Genomic DNA, 23913 nt, shown 5'->3' on the forward strand with positions numbered 1-23913 from the left:
GTCGGCCATTTAAAAGTGAAGGAGAGTCCATACTCTCTTCGTCACCATAATTAAATCTATCCAAAACGAGTTCAAGTTTTGAAATGAAGATAAAACCCCCTGCATAGCGAAAGCTCAAAACTGGAATAGTGTACTTCACCAAATCGTTGTGAAAACAAATCCAGTTAGGGACGGCGTATTCAGTAGGTCTTGCCTGTGGCACGACAGAGGGAAAATTGGTTCGTTGTTGACATCGAGTACTTGAGTACCTACTTGACAGATGGCGCTGTTGATATACACCCCCACCTGTATAGCGATCGCTGGCGTATTCCTCCCGTAGATTTTTTCTGTCGGGCAGCAGGGATGCAGCTATATGATCATCGGGTAAGTTTGATATTGAAAAATATATTTTTATTGTAAACGAGTTTAAACATAAAAAACAGGGGTTGAAAGATGAAAAATGTACTACAGTAAGCTAATGTACAGCAATTATAATTTCTTGTGCATAATGCATATAAATTTTTCTGCAGTTGATCTCACAGACTAGAATGCAGCCTCATTGATTTTGTATGATAGCAGATCAATGTCTTTGTTTATTAATTGTACATCCTATCCTTCCCCTTAACAATCAGAGGCAACAAAATCTTCCTCCGACGGAACACACTGATGTCTACTGATTGCCAACCTTCTTAGGATTATGCTGTCATCGTTATCATACAGCCACACAAGACAGGATATAAGCAGCAGACAGGAATGCTTTCCAACAAGAACAAGGAGGAGGTTATTTGTAGCTTTTCACAGAATATTGTCAAACAGGTAGTTATTGAGAAACAACTGCAAATCCTTCCTTCCTGCTAAATTTCCCTTGCAAACAAAAAAGCATAAGATTAAAATAGCTAGATGAGGATGCCGGAAATACGTTTGTGTTATCCAGCGGCTCAAAGCAAAATCGGAGCTCAGTGGCCTGAAGGGTGGGCGGGGCTTACTCACTACCTCGTTAAGTTTCAATAGCGGTATCCAGCTATAAGAAGAAATATCTCACCTTGCTCTTCTTTGCGACTCTGTTGTCGACTCTGATGCTCTTTGACCATAGACGATAACATCGCTATGTGTTTTCTTCTGCCAGGTTCCTAAAGAGAATAGAGAAAGAATAAAATCTATTGATCATTTGAAATACTGTATTGTACTTTCAAAATGGAAAAAGAATAAAGTAAAATTTACTGCACTTTTAAAGTGCTTTTTGAATTGAAAGAGGAAACAAGAATACTGACAAAATATTACAGTACTTTATATGACTTATTTTACTTAATGAAACACATTCTTAAATGCGAAGTACAGTACATTACAAAGATAAGATTACTTTAATGTTCCACAACATACAAACTAAAGTAACAAATGTTTTATTAAATGAAGTACAAAATCAAGCTAATGAAAGTTGCACAACCTAAAGTCTAGAAATTTAAAAAAATAATTTGTATTTTTCCCAGCTATAGATGTGAGAGAGGCAAGAGAGCGTGCTAGAAATAGGAATGAATGGCGAGCGATTGTGACGCAGTTCCGGTAGGCCCTACTGCTTCCTCCGATGCCTTGGATGACCGCGGAGGTAGCAGCAGTAGGGGATTCAGCATTATGAAGCTTCATCTGTGGTGGATAATGTGGGAGGGTGGGCTGTGGCACCCTAGCAGTACCAGCTGAACTCGGTTGAGTCCCTTGTTAGGCTGGGAGGAACGTAGAGTAGAGGTCCCCTTTTTGTTTTGTTTCATTTGTTGATGTCGGCTACCCCCCAAAATTGGGGGAAGTGCCTTCATATATGTATGTATGTAGGTATAAAAACCAGAGTCATTTAAATGGGTTTCCTCCGTTGCTGTTTGGTTACAAGCAGAAGTAAGGAAATTGTGAGACCCTGGTAACATTATATGGTTACCAGCATCCCACCCACTCGGGAAAGGAGCAGCTGAGTCGGCGGAACTTGCATCACTTGCTCATGGTCAAGACTTGAGGGGTGGATGATGTGGGACATAGATTAACCCTTTTACCCCCAAAGGACGTACTGGTACGTTTCACAAAAGCCATCCCTTTACCCCCATGGACGTACCGTTACATCCTTGCAAAAAAAATGCTATAAAAAATCTTTTTTTCATATTTTGGATAATTTCTTGAGAAAATTCAGGCATTTTCCAAGAGAATGAGACCAACCTGACCTCTCTATGACAAAAATTAAGGCTGTTAGAGCAATTTAAAAAAAAAAAATATACTGCAAAATATGCTGGGAAGAAAATAACCCAATGGGGGTTAAGGGTTGGAAATTTCCAAATAGCCTGGGGGTAAAAGGGTTAAATGATTGAGGTCTGTATAGCTAAGCAAATGGAGCCCTTGGGCTTATGGCATCCTGCTTTTCCAACCAGCAAGTAATAGTAACAATAACAAGTACCCATCTCATGTCGATTGTTGTCCAGAGATGCATCCAGTTGCAAGAAACTGCTGTGTAGGGAAAAGAGAAATCTTGTCCTCCAACTCCCTTCAATCCAATGGGTGTTGGCTGTGTAAGTACGCTTACAGATTGGTAATACCAGAGTAGTCAGTACTCCCTAGAGGAAGATGGTATTACACCTTATCCCTTAATGATTGCTGTCGAGCAAGAGACCGGTCGCTAACAACCGATCACATACAACTACTTCCGAAAAGCAAGATTGAGACGTAAGTTCAATTCATTATTGGACAGGTAATGTATGCTTAAGTCTATCTAGGAACCAGTAACACAGACCGCCGAGGCGGGACGAACATAACGGCCGCTGCCCGAATGAAACTTATGTACCTTGTAACGTCTCTTACTCTGGCTCGATAAGAGCTGAAGCTAAAGGATCTGTATTACTGTGCAAAATTTCAGGTTCACTAATTACAATGGGTGATAACACATCTACAAAATCATCATGTTGCACAAAATGGCCACCCTCTTTACTTACAGTATCTGATTTTCAGGGAACTCCAATAAGGAAGGATCTGAAAGAGAAAGATCAAGATTTGGGATGGAGGGTTCCTGCATCTTGCTCTCAGCAGAGAAAGAAGCAGATGGGGAACGAACCCTCTTAGCCTTCTTTTTCAAACAACTATTATATTTCTCCTATTGAGATAGTGGCCAATCCCGACAAAATTCACAAGTAGAAGGAAAAGAGCATCACTTACCACAACACTAAGGACAGAAAGGATGGAGATCTACCTCCACACAGGTCATGAAGGTGCTGTACCAACCATGTGTCACACGATCGTACATGGTTAATTTTGTGTATATATTATGCTTGTATCTTCGCTCTTCCCTCGCACTAAAAAGAGCCTGATTAAACATGTCTGTTTTTTTCACCGATAACGGTGTCGATTTTGAACAGGAAATTTCTTGTTGCCTTGAGCTTTTGTATATAAAGGAGTGTTCTATAATAAACTCACTCAGTTGCTTTCATCCTGTCTTTGAGTCACAACCTTCTCTCGGCTCGTCACAGTGCCCCAAGGACTAACTACAAGGTCGGGGCAGGTTCTCATATTAACTTGAGAGACACTCATAATCACAAATGTACTATAAGAGAAAAGGCACAAAGCAAAACGTAGCACAGACAGCGATCAAAACAGATGTCTTACTGGAACAACAGAAAGAGTTAAGTGGTGCGACCCCAACTGACTCAGCCGCTCCTACCCTGCATGAGTGGGATGCTGGCAACCATAAATTGTCACCAGAATCCCACGATTTCCTTATTTCTAGTCGTAACCAAACAGCAACGGAGTACAGTAAACCTATTTAAGTGATGAGGGTTTGTATTTTGCGTAAGAACATGCAATCGGGTAGAGTGGATCAAATTCAAATATTGAAGTGGCAGCCTAACTGAAATGTTTATAGCTACCAATCCGTGGGACCACAGGTCACCACTATATTCACAGCATGATAGTTTTTCCATGTTGTCAAAACTGCCATAGCTTTACTAGCTAAGTCATCAGCAGCCATTATCATTATCATTTCTTGCTAGGCAACAACCCTAGTTGGAAAAGCAGAATGCTATAAGCCCAGGGGCCCCAACAGGGAAAATAGCCCAGTGAGGAAAGGAAACAAGAAAACATGAAATATGATATTTTAATTATAAAATAAATTTTTGAATATACTTACCCGGTGAATATATAGCTGCAACTCTGTTGCTCGACAGACAAAAAACTGTACCAAAAAACTCGCCAGCGATCGCTATACAGGTTGCGGGTGTGCCCATCAGCGCCAACTGTCGGCCAGATACCATACTCCATGTAAACAAAGACTCAATTTCTTCTCATCCCACTGCGTCTCTATTGGGGAGGAAGGGAGGGTCGTTTAATTTATATATTCACCGGGTAAGTATATTAAAAAATTTATTTTATAATTAAAATATCATTTTTAAATATTTAACTTAGCCGGTGAATATATAGCTGATTCACACCCAGGGTGGTGGGTAGAGACCAGTTAAATATGTTTACATCTTATGAGCTAAGAGTTTTTATTTCATTTTATCAAAATAACAAAAAACAAAATAAATAGGTACCTGGTAAGGAAGTCGACTTAGACGATTACTCTGCCTTATAAGTACGTCTTCCTTACGGAGCCTCGCGATCCTCTTAGGATGCTGACAGACCCCTAGGAGCTGAAGTATCAAGGGCTGCAACCCATACAACAGGACCTCATCAAACCCCTAATCTAGGCGCTCTCAAGAAATGACTTTGACCACCCGCCAAATCAACCAGGATGCGAAAGGCTTCTTAGCCTTCCGGACAACCCATAAAAAACAACATTTCAAGAGACAGATTAAAAGGATATGGAATTAGGGAATGTAGTGGTTGAGCCCTCACCCACTACTGCACTCGCTGCTACGAATGGTCCCAGTGTGTAGCAGTTCTCGTAAAGAGACTGGACATCTTTCAAGTAAAATGACGCGAACACTGACTTGCTTCTCCAATAGGTTGCGTCCATTATACTTTGCAGAGATATATTTTGCTTAAACGCCACGGAAGTTGCTACAGCTCTAACTTCGTGCGTCTTCACCTTAAGCAAAGTTCGGTCTTCCTCACTCAGATGTGAATGAGCTTCTCGTATTAACAATCTGATAAAGTATGACCAAGCATTCTTTGACATAGGCAAGGATGGTTTCTTAACTGAACACCATAAAGCTTCAGATTGGCCTCGTAAAGGTTTAGTACGCTTTAAATAGAACTTAAGAGCTCTAACAGGGCATAAGACTCTTTCTAGTTCATTGCCTACGATCTCCGATAAGCTGGGAATATCGAAAGATTTAGCCCAAGGCCGAGAAGGCAGCTCATTTTTGGCTAGAAAACCAAGTTGCAGCGAACAAGTGGCTTTTTCCGACGAAAATCCGATGTTCTTGCTGAAGGCATGAATATCACTGACTCTTTTAGCCGAGGCTAAGCATACCAGGAAAAGAGTCTTAAGAGTGAGATCTTTCAGGGAGGCTGATTGTAACGGCTCCAACCTGTCTGACATGAGGAATCTTAGTACCACGTCTAAATTCCATCCAGGGGTAGCCAAACGACGCTCCTTGGTGGTCTCAAAAGACTTAAGGAGGTCTTGCAGATCTTTATGTTGGAAAGATCTAAGCCTCTATGCCGGAAGACCGATGCCAACATGCTTCTGTAGCCCTTGATAGTGGGAGCTGAAAGGGATCGTCCTTTTCTCAGGTATAAGAGAAAATCAGCTATTTGAGCTACAGAGGTACTGGTCAAGGATACAGAAACTGACTTGCACCAGTCTCGGAAGACTTCCCACTTCGATTGGTAGACTCTAATGGTAGACGCTCTCCTTGCTCTAGCAATCGCACTGGCTGCCTCCTTCGAAAAGCCTCTAGCTCTCGAGAGTCTTTCGATAGTCTGAAGGCAGTCAGACGAAGAGCGTGGAGGCTTTGGAGTACCTTCTTTACGTGTGGCTGACGTAGAAGGTCTACCCTTAGAGGAAGACTTCTGGGAACGTCTACTAACCATCGAAGTACTGTACCTCGGTGAACCATTCTCTCGCGGGCCAGAGGGGAGCAACTAAAGTCAACCTTGTCCCTTCGTGAGAGGCGAACTTCTGCAGTACCTTGTTGACAATCTTGAACGGTGGGAATGCGTAGAGATCCAGATGTGACCAATCTAGGAGGAAGGCATCTATATGTATTGCTGCTGGGTCCGGGACTGGAGAGCAATAGATTGGAAGCCTCTTGGTCAGCGAGGTTGCAAAGAGATCTATGGTTGGTTGACCCCAAGTGGCCCAAAGTCTCTTGCACACATCCTTGTGGAGGGTCCATTCGGTTGGAATTACTTGCCCTTTCCGACTGAGACAATCTGCTATGACGTTCAAGTCGCCTTGGATGAACCTCGTTACTAGGGAGATGTCTTGACCTTTTGACCAGATGAGCAGGTCCCTTGCGATCTCGTACAACGTCAGTGAGTGGGTACCTCCTTGTTTGGAGATGTACGCCAAGGCCGTGGTGTTGTCTGAGTTTACTTCCACCACTTTGCCTCGAAGGAGATACTCGAAGCTTTTCAAGGCCAGATGAACTGCCAACAGCTCCTTGCAGTTGATATGCATGCTCCTCTGACTCGAGTTCCACAGACCTGAACATTCCCGACCGTCCAGTGTCGCGCCCCAGCCCAAGTCCGATGCGTCAGAGAAGAGAACGTGGTGGGGAGTCTGAACAGCCAGGGGAAGACCCTCTCTAAGGTTGATATTGTCCTTCCACCAAGTCAGACAAGACTTTATCTTTCCGGAAATCGGGATCGATACCGCTTCTAGCGTCTTGTCCTTTTTCCAGTGAAAAGCCAGATGGTATTGAAGAGGACGGAGGTGTAGTCTTCCTAGTGATACAAACTGTTCCAGGGATGACAGCGTCCCCACCAGACTCATCCACAGCCTGACTGAGCAGCGTTCCTTCTTCAGCATCTTCTGGATGGATAGCAGGGCTTGATCTATTCTGGGGGCTGATCGTCTTGTTGTTCAGCAACGTCCTCATCAGATAGTTCCTCATCCGAAAACTGATGAGGAAACGGCAACGGAGTGGGCAACGTCTGGCTCGCTGAGTCCGGTCGCACTGGTGCATGCGTGACGGAGCCGGACGCAACGTCATGGAACTGCTGCACAGTCTGTGAACTGTCAACAACCATGGGTGCGCGAGGACGCACAGCGTCCACCCGAGACTGTCTAGACCGTCTGGGTTGTGCAGTCAACACCATACCGAGTTGCGGAGGTTGACGCACCGCGTCAAAACAAGTCACCTCTGATGGTTGTTGAACGTCCTGAACGTCAACAACCACCTCCGAGCGTCGCTTAACGTCAACGTGCGGCTGGCAACCCACACTGGGTCGCATCGGTGGAGGAACCACCTCAACTGGTAGACGCGAGAAGGTTACCTCAGCGTCAACAGGACGCACAACCGACCGCTTGGAAGGTTGTTGGCCAGAAGGTTCAGCAGCAACCTTCTCCGCATTAAAGTCCTCTATCAAGGACGCAAGCTTGGACTGCATGTCTTGCAGCAAAGCCCATTTAGGGTTTACGGGAGCAGGTGCGGCAACAGACGGGGTTAGCGACTGAGGCGGTACCGCTTTCCATCCCTGAAAGCCTTGTTTATGCATGACATAATCGTACAGCAAAACTTCAAAGGCTCGAAAACAGCTGTGAAGTTGACCTGTAAAAAAAACTTGGAGCGTCTCCTGGCCAGGCGCCAGGGAGAGTCTACGAGATTTGAGAAGTCTATCTGGGCAGAGGCAGGAACTCCCAAGCCGAGAACTTCTCTCGTGACATATCAGATTCTCGCTCTATAAGCCAGTTTAAAAGAAGGGAAAGCAAAGGCTGTATCCCCAAAACTCCTCCTGGTGATAAACCAGTCGCCTAGCCAACGTAAAGCTCTCTAGGAGAGCGAGAGAGCACTAGCTTAAAAACAACGGCTTCGAAGTAGCTAGGCCTAGTGTAAGCTCTGACGTTTAGGCGAACGAGGAGCAGCAGTTACAAAAAGATCCGGACAAAGATCCTTAAAAAAAATCATCATGATTTAATTAAAGTCCATAGGGGGCTAAGCAGCTTTAGGCTCCTCTCCATCTGACAGAGTCCTCAAGGGAATATCAGTAGGAGGGGGAACAGCAACTTCCTCATCTAAAGGAACCTTGTCCGATAAAAGCTGAGTCTCAAGCAAGGGAGAGACCTACCGTGGTGGCAATGCTTTACAAGCAGAGTCCACACGCACTGGTGCATTAGTAGCGGACCAGGACGCAACGTCATGTAACTGCTTGACAGTCTGTGAACTGTCAACAACTGAACTGTCAACAACAACAGGTGCGTGAGGACGCACAGCGTCCACTCGAGACTGCTTTGACTGCCTAGACTGAGCAGTCAAAACAACTCTAGAATGCGGAGGTTGACGCACAGCGTCAAAACAAGTCAACTCCGATTGTTAGCGAACGTCCTGAACGTCAACAGGAGCATCAGCAAGTGGCCTAACGTCCAAATGTGGCTGAAAATCCACACGAGACCGCATCGAGTGTGGTTCTAAACAACCTGACTGACGTGACTTAGCTACGCCAACGTCAACAGGATGCAAAAAGGAACGTTAGGTTGGCTGAAAGCCAGGATATCGATGAGATAAACGGCTAGGCTCAACGGACTAATCGGCAGAATAGTCTTCCATAAGGGAGGCAAGCATATTCTGCATGTCTTGCCGTACAACCCATTAAGGATCAACGGAAATGGTTGCGGTAAGAGACGAGGGTAACGTCTGTGACCGCAACACTTTGCCAACAAAAAAGACTCTCGGAGTCTGTGTTACGCTTTTGTTAGGCGGCGAGCAGTTTTCCGATGACTGCATAGGGTCAGAGCTGTCCTAATGGCTGCAACCAGGACGCTGGACCTGTCCTGAAAGGACTGACTTTCGCTTAAGGGCCTCGAAACCTTGTTTCAGGTTTCTTATGCGAAAAGCCTTCGGATGACGAGGAGAAAATTGTCTCTCTCGCCTTATGGTAGGGGAGATCTTGGTAAGATACACCCGATACCATAGAGGGAAACGTCTGTTCGCTGATCAAGGCCTCTCGAACCCATAAGTCGTACGACATTACTTCTCCCCTGGGCTTGGGAGCTTGCAAGAGGTCCCGGACTAGGTGAACGACAGGCACGAACAGACGAACCCTCGGACGCAACACTGTAACACTGCGCAATATCACTTTATCACTACGATTTTCTGTTTTGCACTTATTTCACTGAAATCGAAACTTTTACTGATTTCTACCTGAAGCACGCAATTCTACCCTCATCAAAAGGTAGTAAATGCGAAATCAGTCGTATAATGCAAGCACATTAATACCAGCAAAAAAAAAAAAACAGTAAACATCTTTTAAGATAAAAAAATTCAGTAGTTGGGGAAGAGAATAAACACTAGTTCATTCAAAACTACGTTTTCAATCTCTCACCGTACATTGCATGGGGACGAGAATAAAACTAAAAACGTTTTATCCTTTCTCCTCGTACAGAGACTAGGGACGAGAGTAACACGAGAACAACATTACCCGCTTGAACAGAACGTTTTCTCTCCTCTCTCTCCCTCCGTCTCTATCTCTCTCTCTCTTTCTCTCTTGATTTCGCACCTAAGAGAAGAGCCCAATTACGTTTCGTCAAAAAACATGTTATTTGACCAAAAGAAAAAACTGAAAGGTTTTTCAATTAAGAAGTTCCTTTAAAATAGAATTTAAAACATTTAAGCTTTGAAAGAAGAATGAACAAAACGTCAGAATCGATTTACTCTTTCTGCAAAGTGAAACCGTGATACTCTCTCTCTCTATCGTAACGATAGAGCGCAAACTGCGTAGCATAAATAAACTAAACGTTAGTTCATCTTTGAAAACAGTACGAAGACTATTCAAAGAAATTCTTTCATAAAATATTTCATTTAAAAAGTTTTAAATCATTAGCTCTTTAAAAGCTATTTACGATTGAAAGGGCTCAACGTTGTTTAACTTCGGTTTCCAAGTTAGGACCGCCTACTCTCAGGAAAGGTCGCATATAAACAAAACATTAAAATTTATTTTTTATGTTTATTATAAATGGAAAGTTAATCGAAGAGGCCTAATAAAGGCGGTGAGATATAAAATATATAGAGGAAAATCTATAATTAATTTATAACGTGATAAGATAATTACTAAAAGCCTAAACACACTTCCGTCTAAGGGAAGGGTCGGCCATTAAAAAGTCAAAGAAAGTCCATACTCTCTTTGTCACCAAAAATTAAATCTATCCAAAACGAGTTCAAGATTTAAGATGAAGATAAAACACCTGCACTGCGAAAGCTCAAACCAAAATGAAGTACTTCACCAAATATGTTGAGAAAACTCCAGGTTCTACAGCGAGTAAAAGTACGTCTTGTCGACATGTCGACAGAGAAGAAATTGAGTCTTTGTTTACATGGAGTATGGTATCTGGCCGACAGTTGGCGCTGGTGGGCACACCCGCAACCTGTATAGCGATCGCTGGCGAGTTTTTTGTCTGTCGAGCAACAGAGTTGCAGCTATATATTCACCGGCTAAGTTAAATATTTAAAAATTTTAAGAGTAACAACATTAAAATAAATATTTCCTATATAAACTATAAAAACTTTAACAAAACAAGAGGAGAAATCAGATAGAATAGTGTGCCTGAGTGTACCCTCAAGCAAGAGAACTCTAACCCAAGACAGTGCAAGACCATGGTACAGAGGCTATGGCACTACCCAAGACTAGAAAACAATAGTTTGATTTTGGAGTGTCCTTCTCCTAGAAGAGCTGCTTACCATAGCTAAAGAGTCTCTTCTACCCTTACCAAGTGAAAAGTAGCCACTGAACAAATACACTGCAGGAGTTAACCCCTTGAGCAAAGAACAGTTTTTTAGTAATCTTAGTGTTGTCAGGTGTATAAGGACAGAGGAGAATCTGTAAAGAATAGCCCAGACTATTCGGCGTATGTGTAGGCAAGGAGAAAGAACCGTAACCAGAGAGAAGGATCCAATGTAGTACTATCTGGCCAGTCAAAGGACCCCATAACTCTCTAGCGGTAGTATTTCAACGGGCGGCTGGTGCCCTAGCCAACCTACTACCTAGTTCCCGGTTGGGTGAAGAGGTGGCTTGAACATAAATCATACGAGTACAATATGTTCAGTTTGCAGGACATTAAATGGTGTGATAACAACCTGCCCCATGTCTCTGACCTTTATGAACATTTTTAACCTTCATTGTTCTACAAACTGTTAAGGCACATCCAGGCAATTCACTTATCCATATGGGCTTTGGTTTTGCAACAATGAGAGCACTGAATGTGCTTAATCCATGCTTTCATTTTCCTGATATTGGCTTCATAGGCCTATGTGTCAATGGAAGGTTTGCTCCCACTAGCAGCAGTTTATATTGCTATATCATCCATCATTTACAACCAAAAGCACTTGCTCTGAGCATTATTGAAAAGTTTATTTCTCTGCATTTCCTGGAAATTTTGTTTGCAAGGTAATAATTTTTATGTTTTTATGTTGACCGGGCTGACATGAGTCTTTTTATAGTTTATATATGACATATCTGTTTTTGACGTTGTTAATAGTTTATATAGGATATATCTGTTTTGACGCTGTTACTGTTTTTAGAATGATTTATTGTTAGTTTGTTCCCATTATTTATTTATTTCCTTGTTTCCTTTCCTCACTGGGCTATATTTTTCCCTGTTGGAGCCCTTGGGCTTATAGCATCTTGCTTTTCCAACAAGGGTTGTATCTTGGCTAGTAATAATAATAATAATAATAATAATAATAATAATATTCACAGGCAGCTTTTCTGAATAAAAGCCTATCTTACAGCAATATAAAAATAGGCCTATATTTCATATCATATTTTATTCAAAATTCATTTCAATCAAAGCATGTTTATCCATTAAGGGCATGGCACAACAGGTTATAAATGTTAATGTTTTGATGCAATTTTGAAATACTGCACAGTACCGTACACCCTCCTTAATCCAACACATATGGATCGTATACCGAGCCAGACAAAAATGATATTTTGATTATAAAATAAATTTTTGAATATACTTACCCGGTGAATATATAATAGCTGACGTCTCGGACGGCTCGACAGAAACACAAAAACTCGCGAGCGATCGCCATGAAGGTTGCGGGTGTGCCCACCAGCGCCAACTATCGGCCAGATACCGCATATACATGTAAACAGCTCCAGTTCTTCTCATCCCGCTGGGTCTCTATCGGGGAGGAAGGGGGGGCCTTTAATTTATATATTCACCGGGTACGTATATTCAAAAATTTATTTTATAATCAAAATATCATTTTCAAATATTAAACTTAGCTGGTGAATATATAATAGCTGATTCACACCCATGGTGGTGGGTAGAGACCAGTATTAATACAGTTTGCGGCGTATATGCTTAGAGTTTTTGACAGTTATATCATAACAAAACCCAAATAAATATAGGTACCTGGTAAGGAAGCTGACTCTGACGATTACTCTGCCTTGTTAGTCTGCTTTCCTCACGAAGCCCAGCCATCCTCTTAGGATGCTGAAAGACTCCCAGGAGCTGAAGTATCAAGGGCGGCAACCCATACAACAGGACCTCATCAAAACCCTTAATCTGGGCGCTCTCAAGAAATGACATTTGACCACCCGCCAAATCAACCAGGATGCGAAAGGCTTCTTAGCCTTCCGTACAACCCAAAACAAGATTAAAAAACATTTCAAGAGACAGATTAAAAGGATATTGGAATTAAGGGAATGTAGTGGTAGAACCCTCACCCACTACTGCACTCGCTGCAACGAATGGACCCAGTGTGTAGCAGTCCTCATAAAGAGTCTGGACATCTTTTAAGTAAAATGACGCGAATACCGACTTGCTTCTCCAAAAGGTCGCGTCCATAATACTTCGCAGAGATCTATTTTGCTTAAAGGCCACGGAAGTTGCTATAGCTCTTACTTCGTGCGTCTTAACCTTAAGCAAGCAACGGTCTTTTTCACTCAAGTGAGAATGAGCCTCTCGGATTAAAAATCTAATAAAATATGACAAAGCATTCTTTGACATAGGTAATGATGGCTTCTTAACTGAGCACCACAAGGCCTCAGATCCACCTCGTAAGGACTTAGTACGAGCTAAATAGAACTTAAGAGCTCTAACTGGACACAGTACTCTTTCAAGCTCGTTGCCTACGATCTCTGACAGGCAAGGTATATCAAATGACTTAGGCCAAGGACGAGAAGGCAGTTCATTTTTGGCCAGGAAACCAAGCTGAAGCGAACATGTGGCTTTATCTGTGGAAAAGCCGATGTTCCTACTGAAGGCATGGATCTCACTGACCCTTTTAGCCGAAGCCAAGCACACTAAGAAAAGTGTCTTGAGGGTGAGATCCTTCAGGGAGGCTGAATGTAATGGCTCAAACCTGTCGGACATGAGGAACCTTAGGACCACGTCTAAGTTCCATCCAGGAGTTGCCATATGACGCTCCTTAGAGGTCTCGAAAGACTTAAGGAGATCTTGGAGATCTTTATTATTGGAAAGATCTAAGCCTCTATGTCTAAAGACCGAAGCCAACATGCTCCTGTAGCCCTTAATAGTGGGTGCTGAGAGGGAGCGAACATTTCTCAGATGTAAGAGAAAGTCTGCGATTTGGGCTACAGAGGTACTGGAAGAGGAAACAGACGCTGACTTGCACCAGTCTCGAAAGACTTCCCACTTCGACTGGTATACTTTGATGGTAGAAGCTCTCCTAGCTCTCGCAATCGCTCTGGCTGCCTCCTTCGAAAAGCCTCGAGCTCTTGAGAGTCTTTCGATAGTCTGAAGGCAGTCAGACGAAGCGCGGGGAGGCTTTGATGAAGATCCCTTACGTGGGGCTGCCGTAAGAGATCTATCCTTAGAGGAAGACTCCTTGGAACGTCTACCAGCCATTGAAGTACCTCTGTGAACCATTCTCTCGCGGGCCAGAGGGGAGCAACCAACGTCAACCTTGTCCCTTCGTGAGAGGCGAACTTCTGCAGTACCTTGTTGACTATCTTGAACGGTGGGAATGCATACAAGTCCAGGTGAGACCAGTCCAGCAGAAACGCGTCTATGTGGGTTGCCTCTGGATCTGGGACTGGCGAGCAATAGAGCGGGAGCCTTTTGGTCAACGAGGTGGCAAAGAGGTCTATGGAGGGTTGACCCCAAGTCGCCCAAAGACTCTTGCACACGTCCTTGTGGAGGGTCCATTCCGTGGGGATCACCTGACCTCTCCGACTGAGACAGTCTGCCAAGACGTTCAAGTCCCCCTGGATGAATCTTGTCAACAGGGAGATGCCTCAATTTTTTGACCAGATGAGAAGGTCCCTTGCGATCACGAACAGTGTGTGGGAGTGAGTGCCTCCTTGCTTGGAGATGTACGCCAAAGCTGTGGTGTTGTCTGAATTGACCTCTACCACTTTGTTTCGAAGAATGCTCTCGAAATTCATCAAGGCCAAGTGGACTGCTAATAGCTCCTTGCCGTTGATGTGCATGCTCTTCTGAACCGAAGTCCAAAGACCCGAACATTCCAGACCGTCCAGTCGCACCCCAACCCAAATCCGACGCGTCTGAGAACAACACGTGGTTTGGGTTCTTGACTGCCAGGGACAGACCCTCTCTCAGACTTATGTTGCTGTCCCACCAGTTCAGGCATGCTTTTACTGGCTCGGAGACCGGGATTGATACAGCTTCTAAAGTCTTGCTCTTGTTCCAGTGAGAGTCTAGATGGAACTGGAGAGGGCGAAGATGAAGTCTCCCTAGCGAGACAAACTGCTCCAGGGATGACAGGGTCCCTACGAGACTCATCCAACTTCTTACTGAACAACGTTCTTTTTTCAGCATGAGTCGGACTTTGAGCAGGGCTTGTTCTATTCGGGTGGCAGACGGAAAAGCCCGAAAAACTACACTGCGAATCTCCATCCCCAAATAGAGAATCGTCTGGGATGGAATCAGTTGAGACTTTTCTAAGTTGACCAACAGTCCCAACTCCTTTGAAAGACCCAACGTCCAGTGTAGATCCTGCAGACAGCGATGACTGGACGATGCTCTGAGAAGCCAGTCGTCCAAGTACAGGGAGGCTCGAATTCCCGATAAATGAAGGAATTTTGCCACATTCCTCATGAGCCTCGTAAACACGAGAGGAGCAGGGCTGAGGCCGAAGCACAGTGCTCGAAACTGGTACACCACATTCCTGTAAACAAACCTCAGATACGGTTGGGAATCCGGGTGTATAGGAATGTGGAAATACGCATCTTGCAGGTCGAGAGAGACCATCCAGTCTCCCTCCCTGACCGCTGCTAGGACGGACTTCGTGGTCTCCATCGTAAATTTTGTTTTCGTAACAAAAACGTTGAGCGCACTGACGTCCAGCACTGGCCTCCAACCTCCCGTATGCTTTGGGACTAGGAAGAGACGGTTGTAAAATCCCGGTGATTGAAGGTCCGAGACTTTCACCACTGCTCCCTTCTCTAGCAACAGAGACACTTGGTGATGTAGAGCTTGTCTCTTTGACTCCTCTCGATACCTGGGAGAGAGGTCTAGAGGAACTGTTACTAGCGGAGGCCTGCGTACAAAAGGTATTTTGTACCCCTCCTTGAGCAACAACACAGACTCTTGGTCTGCACCCCTCTTCTCCCAGGCCTGCCAGAAGTTGGTCAGTCTGGCCCCTACCGCTGTCTGAGGACGTGGGCAGTCAGACTCTGCCACGGGAGGACTTGGCTCCTCTCCTCTTACCTCTCTTTCCGTCGGCACGAGAGCCTCCCCTGCTGGGAGCTCTGCCACGAAAGGGCGGGATAAACCTAGACGCAGGAGTCTCGAATCTGGGTCTCACAACAAAGGACGAAGAAGGAGCTCCCTTGCGAGCAGAAGAAGCCATCAGGTCATGTGTGTCCTTCTGTACAAGCGAAGCAGCAATGTCCTTAATCAGCTGTTGAGGAAACAAGGCAGCCAATAAGGGAGCAAAGAGAAGTTCCGATCTTTGACAGGGAGTAACTCCTGCTGAAAGGAAAGAGCAAAGGGTTTCTCTCTTCTTCAAGACTCCAGACGTAAAGGTGGAGGCGAGCTCATTGGAGCCATTGCGGATGGCTTTGTCCATACAAGACATAATAAGTAAGGACACATCCTGGTCAGCAGACGAGATCTTCCTGCTTAATGCTCCTAGAGACCAATCTAAAAAGTTAAAAACTTTGAAGGCCCTGAATACCCCTTTAAGGAGATGGTCAAGGTCCGAGGAGGACCAACAAATTTTAGAGCGTCTCATGGCCAGGCGACGGGGAGAGTCTACGAGGCTTGAGAAGTCACCATGGGCAGAGGCAGGGACTCCCAAGCCGAGAACTTCTCCCGTGTCATACCAGACGCTCGCTCTAGAAGCTAGTTTAGAAGGTGGGAAGGCAAAGGCCATCTTCCCCAAACTCCTCCTGGTAACCAACCAGTCGCCTAGAAGACGTGAAGCCCTCTTAGAAGAGCGAGAAAACACTAGCTTAGTAAAAGAAGGCTTGGCAGCAGCTAAGCCTAGCGCAAACTCAGACGGAGGCAAACGAGGAGCAACAGTAACAAAATGATCTGGGAAAAGATCCTTAAAAACTATCATAATTTTCTTAAAATCCATGGAAGGTTGCGCAGCCTTAGGCTCTTCCACGTTTGATAAAACGTCCAAAGGATTATCAGAAGGCATGGGATCAGCAACATCCTCATCTGAAGGAACCTCGTCCGACAATTGATTAGTCTCAAGCAAGGAAGAGACCTGCCGTTGTGGCAATGCTTGACAAGCAAAGTCCACACGCAAAGGAGCATCAGTAGCAGTCAAGGACGCTGCGTCATGTAACTGCTTAAAGGACTGACCAGTAACAGCAACAGGAGCGGGAGGACGCTCGACGTCAAGTCGAGACTGCCTTGACTGCCTAGATTGAGCAGTCAAAACAACCCTTGACTGCGGTGCTTGACGCTCAACGTCAAAACAAGGCAACTGAGATGGTTGGCGAACGTCCTGAACGTCAACACGAGCATGCGGTGGCGGCTGAACGTCAACAAGCGGCTGAAAGTCAACACGGGACTGCATCGACTGAGGCTCCAAGTCACGTGACTGACGTGACTTTGTAACGTCAACAGGACGAGTAAAGGCTCGTTTGGGCGGCTGAAGGCCAGGATCTCGATCAGCGTAACGGCGAGGATCATCGTGAACCTGCTCAACGGTATACTCCTCCATAAGGGAGGCAAGCTTATTCTGCATATCCTGCAGGACAACCCATTTAGGATCAACGGGAGTCGGTACGGGACGAGACGATGGTAACGTCTGTGACGGCAAAACATTGCCTTTACTAAGACTCTCGGAGCCCGTGTTAAGCTTTCGTTTAGGCGGCGAGCAGTCTTCCGATGACTGCACAGGGTCAGAGCTGTCCCAATGGCTACAGCCAGGACGCTGGACCTGTCCTGAAGGGACTGACTTCCGCTTTAAGGATCTAGAAACTTTGCTCCACGGTTTCTTTCGCGAGAAGCCTTCGGATGACGAGGAGAAAACCGCCTCGCTCGTCTTATGGTAGGGGCGGTCTTGACGAGACACGCCCAAAACCATAGAGGGAACGTCTGTTCGTTGGTTAAAGCCTCTCGTCCCCATAAGTCCTACGACATTACTTCTCCCTGGTGCATGGGAGCTTGCAAGAGGTCTCGGACTAGGCGAACGACAAGCACGAACAGACGAACCCTCGGTCGCAACACTTATAACACTTTGCGCACTAATCACTTTATCCCCACGATTTTCTAATGTGGCACTCTGACACTTTAACACTTTTACATCCGCCATGAGTTGATTACGGTCCGTTGCCAAAGACTCAACTCTCTCGCCCAACGCTTGAATGGCAAGCAACATATCCCGCATTGATGGTTCATGAGTGCTAGTAGAAGGTTCAGGCACAACTACTACAGGGGAAGGATTAGGTTCAGGGGCATGGAAGGAGGAAAAATCTAATGATCTAGAGGAACTTCTCCTCACCCTATCTCTCTCTAGCTTACGAGAATACTTATCAAACTCTAGCCAGTCGAATTCCGAAAGTACCACGCACTCATCACACCGATCTCCTAATTGGCAGGTTTTACCCCGGCAATTAGAACACACGGTATGTGGGTCGAGAGAGGCCTTTGGAAGACGTTTGTTACAATCCCTAGCATTACATTTACGAAATTTAGGAATCGGAGAAGGGTCAGCCATTTTGAAAAGTCAAAGAAAATCCAAAAACAATCCAAAGTCATCAACAATAAAATCTATCCAAAAAAGAGTTCAAGAGTTTTAATTGAAGATAAAAACACCTGCACTGCGAAAGCTCAAAACCAAAAAGAAGTACTTCACCAAGAATGACGAAAAACTCCAGGTCAACAGCGAGTAATGGAATCAACTTGTCGACAAGACCGACAGAGAAGAACTGGAGCTGTTTACATGTATATGCGGTATCTGGCCGATAGTTGGCGCTGGTGGGCACACCCGCAACCTTCATGGCGATCGCTCGCGAGTTTTTGTGTTTCTGTCGAGCCGTCCGAGACGTCAGCTATTATATATTCACCGGCTAAGTTTAATATTTAAAAAGAAACAACAGATCAAGCCTTTTGTGTTACAGTAATTTAAGTGAGCAACAGCCTGAAATAATATTCATCATCATCATCTATGTCTATTGACGCAAAGGGCCTCGGTTAGATTTTGCCAGTCGTCTCTATCTTGAGTTTTCAATTCAATACTTCCCCATTCATCATCTCCTACTTCAAGCTTCATAGTCCTCAGCCACATAGGTCTGGGGCTTCCAACTCTTCTAGTGCCTTGAGGAGCCCAGCTGAACGTTTGATGAACTAATTGCTCTCGAGGAGTGCGAAGAGCATGCCCAAACCATATCCATCTACCTCTCATCATAATCTCATCCACATATGGCACTCAAGTAATCTCTCTTATAGTTTCATTTCTAATCCTGTCCTGCCATTCAACTCCCAATATCCTTCTGAGGGCTTTGTTCTCAAATCTACTAAATCTATTGGAGATTGTTTCATTGTCATACCATAACTCATGTCCATAGAGTAACACTGATCTCACTAAACTGATTTATAGTCTGATTTTTATATATAATATTAAATTGTTTAATTAATACAAATATACTTTTTTGTAACTATTACAATCCATTAAAAATTCATCTTATTTTGAAGAACAGTATGCCTATCTAAAGTATAGTGTATTCTACTTACTTTTACGGGTTTATTTCTCGCCCTCCATCAGACACTAAAGGTCTGTTCAGGCGGGCCTTGGTGTGTGAAAATAATTTCTTTCCAGTTAATATTTTGCTCTGTATCATTATCAGTTATTTCGCTAGCATTTGTATTCAGGCTTAATAGTTTTCAGGTCACTATTATAACACTTTCTAAAAAGATAAGTCTTCAGGTTTTTCTTGAAAGCTGCCACATTTTTGCTATTCTTGACATCGAGTGCAAGAGACTGCATTGACTAAATGGGACAAGTGTTGAACAATTGTGCTACTGTATGAATTATTGCGCGAGTTCCCTCAATGTTACAGAAATAATGCATACATAGCTATATTTACCAAATAGTACCTGGCAAATATTGTTGCGTGATGCAGGCACACAGATACTATCAATCAACGTACAGATGATACACTGTAACGACAGTTTCTCAATAACAACAAATTGATATTACGGTAATCTGCTATACGAGCTATATATTCTCTTATTCATTTACTTTATTTATTTCAAAGAATTATACAAAAACACTAAAGTAATTAAATTATCATCAAAATCTATTTTGTTCAAAACTCAAAAAAGAAAAAAAGGAAAAACAGATCTAGTGTGACAGTCTGAACAATCCCCTGGTCTCAGAATTCTCCTTGATAATCTGCGCATGCGCGAACATTACCGTTTGTCAGTGCATACGAGGTCGACGTTTTATTTTCCTGTAATGTTAGCGTGCGCAGCTCAACATTACCGCTTGCCAGTACATACGAGCTTGATGTTTTATTTTCATGCGAGCGAAGCGAGCTAATGGCGGAAAAGAACCATTATACAATGTCAAGGAGAATTCTGAGACCGCGGGATCGTTCAGACCATCACACCGGTACTAATCTCTCCTTTATCATGACATCAGACATCTAGAAGGAAAAGATACAAACCATTTATCACTAATCAGCTGACTGACAACTTAATCAAGACGAGCCCACATAGGCCTACACAAACACACACTTCCACCTCTCCATTAGCTCATTTTATAATGTTCCATTCTCAAGTATTGTCTCCATTGTCATAGTTGTCCAATTGGACACACCAATTGAGACATGGATCTCAGAACAGCTAACAATACAGCACTCCAATGGGTTGAAATACCGTGTAATAAGATGTGACGTTTATCATAAGAATAAGTTATTATAATAATTGGGCTGATATGTCTATTTTAAAGGGTAAATGTTCATGATTTCATTTATGTATAGGCCTCTAAGAATTGATATTACAGTATGAACATAATTGAAGGCCTATAAGGAGAATGGTAATTTTTTATTACTAATGGCTTTTTACGATTTGAAACTAATTTAATATAGGTCTGTAATAAGACTGACCTTTATATCATTATGAACCTACCATGAATTAAAGCTAGCTATAAGAGTAAGCCTTTTTGAAATGCATGTACAATTACAACTGTAGACTTTTGCATTTCCTGTTATTCCTCTGTGTTTGTAAAAATAGTCTGCCTTTTCTACATTTATGAAAGACATAAAATGGAAATTGGCTGTCTGTAAGATTTGTAACTTATAGTGTATACAAAACTGAGTTTCCAACTTTTGCATACCCAATGGGGTTAGCGTGCGCAGCTCACCACGTACCGCTTGCCAGTACACAGGCACTTGATGTTGTCCTTGGAGCCTTTGTATATCAGCGGCCAGTTCCTCCATCGTGCATGAAAAATGGACATCAACTAACCTAAACTTCCCCCCCCCCCTTACCTAACCTACAAGCTGTGTCCTTACAGCGACCCCCCTACACTGCTCTATTCTACATCAGCCGTCATCATACACACCCCTATATCTTTTATCCGAGAGCAAAGCAAGCGTACGGGGAGCAAAAACAATTAGATTTCTAACACATATCTCCGTCCTTAGATAGTCTAACAGGTTTTTGGTTTATATGCTGTTGAAATGAAGGTCATATTCAGTGAAAGCACATTATTTACTACAGGAAAAACTATATTTTCTGTCCAAAATATTGTTCCGTCTGTAACTATAGTTTTACCTATCTTCATGAAATTGCATTTTCCTCACTGGGCTATTTTTCCCTGTTGGAGCCCTTGGGCTTATAGCATCTTGCTTTTCCAACTAGAGTTGTAGCTTGGCTAATAATAATAATAATAATAATAATAATAATAATAATAATAATAATAATAAAGGATAAAAAAATGTCCTTATTATGGAAATCGATTTGACAATAAATTAGTTTACCCTAAAAATAATTATAATAAGCAGTTTATCACAGCTACCTCAAAAGCAGCAATATATAATAATTTTACCATTTCGACCAGATAAGTTAAAATGGCAAATGCAAAACCAAATCTACCATAGAGATGTCAAAGAATTCACGTAGCGTTGGTGCCATTATTATCCTTATCATAATAAAAAATTAATACCTTTCGATCAACTGGCAATATTATAACATTCATATTTACCTATTTGATATAATAAATCACACGTTTCCTTCCTTTGATAATGTAATTACAAGCAAAAGGTTCCTTCGATGTTGTATCACAAGTAAACGACTGCAAGTGTTACCAGATGGGTTAGTGTAAAAATCCCCAAAACTCGTGATGAAAAATACCCCAAACCCAAATATCCTTATTTCCACAAATATATTCTCTTCTTATCATGTAGGCTTTACTAATATAGAAATTACTCACTTTAATTCATATAAGTGCAGGTAAACTAACTGAAACAATATAAAGGTTCACTCATCTTTGTTTCTTCTCCATAGAAAATATGTACAGAATATCCCCATCAGACATCCAAAATCCCCAAATCTAGGGATAAATTTCCAAATCTGGCAACACTGCTTCTGACAGATGACGGCTTTTAGTATCAGGTGGAGGAACTAACCTTTTCATCGGCACCTCCTTCATTTACTTTGTTCTATTTCTTAATTGAACTGTTTAAAATCGTTTTGGGACACAAAGGATAATCTAAAATAAAACATTTTTTTATTAGACAATAACAATATATAAGTAATACTAATAACATTAAAAAAATTAAAACTACGGATACGAATGGTCAGGGGTTTGTATTAAAAGAAAACGAATAAGTACTGAAGGGTGACTCTTACAAATCAACTCGAACTAGGTTTATTCCAAATACGGCATTTTCTATTTTTTTTGGTTTGCAAGCTGCAACCAAGTCTAAAAACAAATTTGGTACTGTAGGGACTTTCCTGATAATTGAATCCAGATTATTGCTTTCGTACTTAAAAACTTTTAAATAGTAGCAGTAATATGGGGGAACATAAGTAAAAATAAAACTACACAATGATAGGAAATTGCTCCTCGTGTAGATTTGCAAAGGGGAAGGGCAAGGATTGGATAAGTTGTGATCTTTACTAGTTACTATCACAGGAAGTGTGTTTATATATACTAGCACCACTGATGCACATATAGAGAAAGTGCCATGACTTTGTCCTGAGTGTGTAAATAAAGCTTAAATTTCAATGATAAAACAGGAGGGTATGGATAAAAATAAAACAAATGGAGGAAGAACTATAGAAGAGAAACAATACAAAAACAGAACATGAAAAAAGCATAGCTGAACTTACAGAGAAAGCTAATTATCTAGCGAATGATATTGAATCAATTAAGTAAACGCTTTAAACACCCATTGCCCCCTCAAAAAGGCAGAAAATGTCAAATGCGGAAAAAGGTTAAGGAGAAAAAATCTGTTAGTAATCAAACCAACACAAGCATCAGCTAAAATCACCAACGGAAATATGAGGATGAAAAAAGGAACACTCAAAGATATACAAATTCTTAATACGAGATCAACTTCATATAGAAATATTGTAAATTTTGCTGAATACAGGATTGAAATCGAACCTAAAATGAGATTCAAAACAGGGTTGCTGATACAAAAACGAGAAAAAATGGAAAACTAAAGCCAAAAAATATCTATATAAATGTAGTCATTAATGTTGACTATATAGTTAATGTGTTAATTCACAAGAAGATTTGTTTGGATCCGACACAGGTTGTAGAGAAGATATTTCATGTATTCAAGAAAAGCGCGGCAGATGGGACTACCCACTTCATGCTGAAATGTGATCCTGAAATTCGACAGGGCATTCGTGATAATGACGACAAAATTATATTGCGATGGGGCATACGTGATAGGTACCACGCGATCACCTGCTTCTACGGACAAAAACTGCAAGTTCAAGACTGGTGATAAAGTGTGTTGGAAATCATAACACCAAGGAATGTAACTCTTGATCAGTAGTAAAATGTATAAATTGCACTTAGTTGTAAAACAAATCTTATCGTAAATTTAAAAAAATACAAAACTTTGGGTATGGAATTGACATGATTAAGAGGAAATACGGATCATTGATACTAAGGACGCCATAAATTACGATTATATAAAGATTTGATTAGAGAATTAGAAATAAGAAATGTTTCGACAAGTGGCTGAAGAGTTTCTTGTGTTCCACGTGCTTCGATAATGTGAATTTGACAATTAACATGGAATACGCTGTGTGATACTCTAAAGACCTAAGAATGTATACAACATAGTCTTTTAGGCCCTGTAGAACACAGGGTTTCCATAATTATCTGACAAGACTAGAAAATCTCCCTTTAAAGTAAGTAACAATAAAAAAGTAAAATTTCTCGAGAC

At 42.5% G+C, this 23913-nt stretch overlaps 1 protein-coding gene across 1 annotated transcript in view; it reads right to left on the reverse strand.

Moving 5' to 3' along the window:
- The window catches only part of Blos1 (biogenesis of lysosome-related organelles complex 1 subunit 1), a 57902-nt gene extending 36089 nt beyond the window's left edge, over positions 1 to 21813 (reverse strand). Inside the window, exons 1-2 of the mRNA XM_068392415.1 lie at positions 21711 to 21813; positions 1022 to 1109 (exon numbers count right to left, since the gene is read on the reverse strand). Coding sequence (XP_068248516.1) covers positions 1022 to 1082 — 61 coding nt within the window. The 5' untranslated portion in view covers positions 1083 to 1109; positions 21711 to 21813. The remainder of the gene's footprint in view (positions 1 to 1021; positions 1110 to 21710) is intronic.
- Positions 21814 to 23913: the final 2100 nt, after the last annotated feature.

The sequence above is a fragment of the Palaemon carinicauda genome, chromosome 18 (genome assembly GCF_036898095.1).
Source record: "Palaemon carinicauda isolate YSFRI2023 chromosome 18, ASM3689809v2, whole genome shotgun sequence".
NCBI classification, from domain to species: Eukaryota; Metazoa; Arthropoda; class Malacostraca; order Decapoda; family Palaemonidae; genus Palaemon; species Palaemon carinicauda.